Source organism: Sapajus apella, unplaced genomic scaffold (assembly GCF_009761245.1).
Source record: "Sapajus apella isolate SASKATOON/1434 unplaced genomic scaffold, GSC_monkey_1.0 scaffold8, whole genome shotgun sequence".
NCBI classification, from domain to species: Eukaryota; Metazoa; Chordata; class Mammalia; order Primates; family Cebidae; genus Sapajus; species Sapajus apella.
The window spans coordinates 2,322,185-2,325,464 of NW_022436948.1; the positions used below are offsets into that span (position 1 = coordinate 2,322,185).

At 60.5% G+C, this 3,280-nt stretch overlaps 2 protein-coding genes across 3 annotated transcripts in view; one reads left to right on the forward strand and one right to left on the reverse strand.

Moving 5' to 3' along the window:
• The window catches only part of PWP2 (PWP2 small subunit processome component), a 613,222-nt gene that overhangs the window by 489,731 nt on the left and 120,211 nt on the right, over nucleotides 1-3,280 (reverse strand). The window lies entirely within an intron of this gene.
• DNMT3L (DNA methyltransferase 3 like) overlaps nucleotides 1-3,280 on the forward strand; it is a 17,686-nt gene that overhangs the window by 12,177 nt on the left and 2,229 nt on the right. For both annotated transcript variants that reach the window (XM_032276572.1, XM_032276571.1), the window contains exons 9-10: nucleotides 350-486; nucleotides 2,497-2,582. In XM_032276572.1, coding sequence (XP_032132463.1) covers nucleotides 350-486; nucleotides 2,497-2,582 — 223 coding nt within the window. The remainder of the gene's footprint in view (nucleotides 1-349; nucleotides 487-2,496; nucleotides 2,583-3,280) is intronic.

Genomic DNA, 3,280 nt, shown 5'->3' on the forward strand with positions numbered 1-3,280 from the left:
GCTGGCTCCGTGCAGCCCACGTGTCCTTTGGAGCTTCCTCCAGAAGGCGGTATTTGCACCGGGCAGGCACTCTGCTGTCAGCTCCTGGCTCACTTGGGTTGCCTGTCTTTTCCCAATGCCCGGCCTGCCGGGGAGGGGGGGTCCTTGTGCCTCTGGTACAGCGAGTCCCATGCCCGCAGGCCTCTATTGCTGCTGGAGGGGCGGAGCTGCCGCAGGGGCAGGGGGCCCCTCAGACCCAGGCCGGCACATCCCCCATATTCCCCCAGCCCTGCTCTCGTGCCTCAGGCTCCTTAGGCCCCCGCCCAGATGCACCTGAACATCCCCAGACCCCTCAACCCTGTCCCCCCAGCCTGGTACCTGTTCCAGTTCCACCGGCTCCTGCAGTACGCACGGCCCTCGGGCAGCCCCCGGCCCTTCTTCTGGATGTTCGTGGATCATCTGATGCTAAACAAAGAGGACCAAGACCTCGTGTGTCGCTTCCTGGAGGTGGGTGCGGGGCCAGGCGGCCTGCCCTCTGGCCCATGCCCACGTGAGGGAGGGGCTGTTGGGGTGGAGCTCAGCCTACATGCCAGGCTCCGAGCCAGGCCCCCTGCGGCCCCCGCTTTCCAGGTGGGCAAAGGACTCAGGAGAGCTGCCATGCGGCCCAGGCAGGGGCTGTGGTGCCTGGGACATCACATTCCTTCCAGGATGGCCTTGGAGGGTGGTCCCACCTCACACCTCTCCCGTGCTTGCAGAACTCGGCCTCCGCCCTGCCCCCGCAGTCTGCACACACACGTGCACGTCACACCACGCACACTCACAGGTGCACACACTTGCCTCACAGGCACACCACACTCACGCAAGCTCACACCACACACTCACATAAACAGCCTTTCTTCATGCGTCTGCATCCCAATTATCAGAGGAACCACTTTCGGGCTCAGTGATGGATCCTTCTGGGACGGACAGGCTGGGTGTTCCAGATACTTCCAGGGTGGGGGAGGGACCACCACACCTCGGCCACAGGAGACAGGTGCGAGGCTCAGGAGGGGGACGTTCCTTATGCTCTCGGTTCCACGGAGGGGCCGCAACCAGCGAGGGCTCTGCCCACGAGCGGGCAGCACCTGTGGGCTGGAGATTTGCTGGGGTCTGGGTGGGGTTGAGGTTACGGGTGAGGTTGAGAGTCCAGACAGGGTCAAGGGTACAGGAGGGGTCCAGGGTCTTTTGGTGCTGGGATTCTCATGGAGAGGCTGGGGTCCGGGGAAGCGGGGTCTGTTCTGACTCCGGTGCTATCCGTCTCTGTTTCCCAAACTCCACGAACTGAGAATCACAAGGTCTGTGCTTTCAAAACAGGAGGCTGTTTCTCTTTTTTTTTTTTTATTTTTTTGAGACAGAGTTTCACTCTTGTTACCCAGGCTGGAGTGCAATGGCGCGATCTCAGCTCACCGCAACCTCCGCCTCCTGGGTTCCAGCAATTCTCCTGCCTCAGCCTCCCGAGCAGCTGGGGCTACAGGCACGAGCCACCATGCCCAGCTAATTTTTTGTATTTTTAGTAGAGACGGGGTTTCACCATGTTGATCAGGATGGTCTCGATCTCTTGACCTCGTGATCCACCCGCCTCGGCCTCCCAAAGTGCTGGGATTACAGGCTTGAGCCACCGCGCCCGGCCTGAGGCTGTTTCTCTAACGGGGGGACAGCTTGCAAGGCCTTGTTCCCCAGGCTGGGAAGCATGGCCTCTGCCAAGACCAGAGCCGCTGCCAGGACCAGAGCCAGGAGGAGGCGCTTGGAAGGGCAGGGGTGGCCAGGGCAGGGGCTCCGTGCTGAGTGGGTTATGGAGGAGTGGTGACTATTCATAAAGGGCCCATGCTGCACGCATACTAAACAAACGTGTGTAACATGTGGCCCGTGTTTGTGCTGGGGTGGAGCCTTCACATGTGAACGTGTCGCAGTGAGGTCCTAAACGTCAGAGGTCTTCTCGGAACACGAAGGCGCTCAAGTGCGCAGCCTCTAAACCGGCCAGAGCCGGTCCACGGTGGGGGTCCCTTATCAGGGGGAGACTCCTGAAGTCAGTCTCCTGCCTAGTCAGAGCTGTGGTCACGGCAGTGGAACGGGGTCTGCGGGTGGATGAGCTGCAGGCGTTTGAATCTTGCTCATCGGGGGGCCAGTGCGTGTGTAGCCGCTGGAGGAAAAGCAGCCGCTGTGGCGGTGGTGAGGGCAGAGTCCGTCCTCTAGGTGTGGGGCACACGGCTCCACCCTTGCCTGGCGTGCCTGAGGTCCTGTCTGTAATTTGGTATCTTATTGCCACAGAATCTGTTCTGTTGGTTTAAAACGATTCATCAGCTGTCTTCTCCAAAGGTGATGTGTAAGAAAAAGGCAGGGACATAGAGCACCCAGTCAGGCTAGAAAGTCGGTCGACCGCACAGGGCCATTAGCAGCTGAGGCCAGTGGTCCTGTGGGGGGGAGGGCAGCGCTCACCTTCCAGGTCCCCTGACCCACGGCCACCCTTCCCACCCCCAGATGGAGCAGGCCACCATCCCGGATGTCCGCGGCGGAGTCCTGCAGAGTGCTGTCCGAGTGTGGAGCAACATCCCAGCCATCAGGAGGTATTTCCCGGGCAGCTGGAGCCTTTCAGGGCCAGGGGGACCCAGAAGTGGGGTTCACCAAGGAAACTGTCTGTCCAGGAGAGCCAAGCCCAGAGCAACCTCTGCCTTGGTGGGGACTACGGTCGGCCCTCAGGGGCACCCTGAGACCCTGGAGGCACTAAAGCCCAAGGACGCCCCTTTCCTCTTGGGGACCTTCTCCAGTGCTGGCTCTCAGCTTCTCGGGGTCCAGCCCCTGGAAACCCTCATGTGCCTCCACGGCCTGGCCCTGGATCAGCTGCAGCCTCCAGGCTTTCCCTCCCTGTGGCCTCCCCACCTCCCTCACACACCCACAGGCTCCTCATGTGTGCTCACACTCAGCCACACTCACACAACTCACTCACACGCTCATCCACACACCTGCGTGCTCATGCAGTCATTCCCCCACACACAGTCATCCCCACGGTCACACTCATCCAGACGCACACATGCTCAGGCACAATGTCACATGCTCACACCGCACACACATGGCTCACACACAGTCATCCCCAGTCACACTCATCCACACACACACATGCTGTCACACTGTCACACGCTCACACAGCACACACACATTCATCCCCAGTCACACTCATCCACACACACATGCTCAGTCGCACTGTCACATGCTCACATAGCACACACACGGCTCACATACACACATTCATCACCACGGTCACACT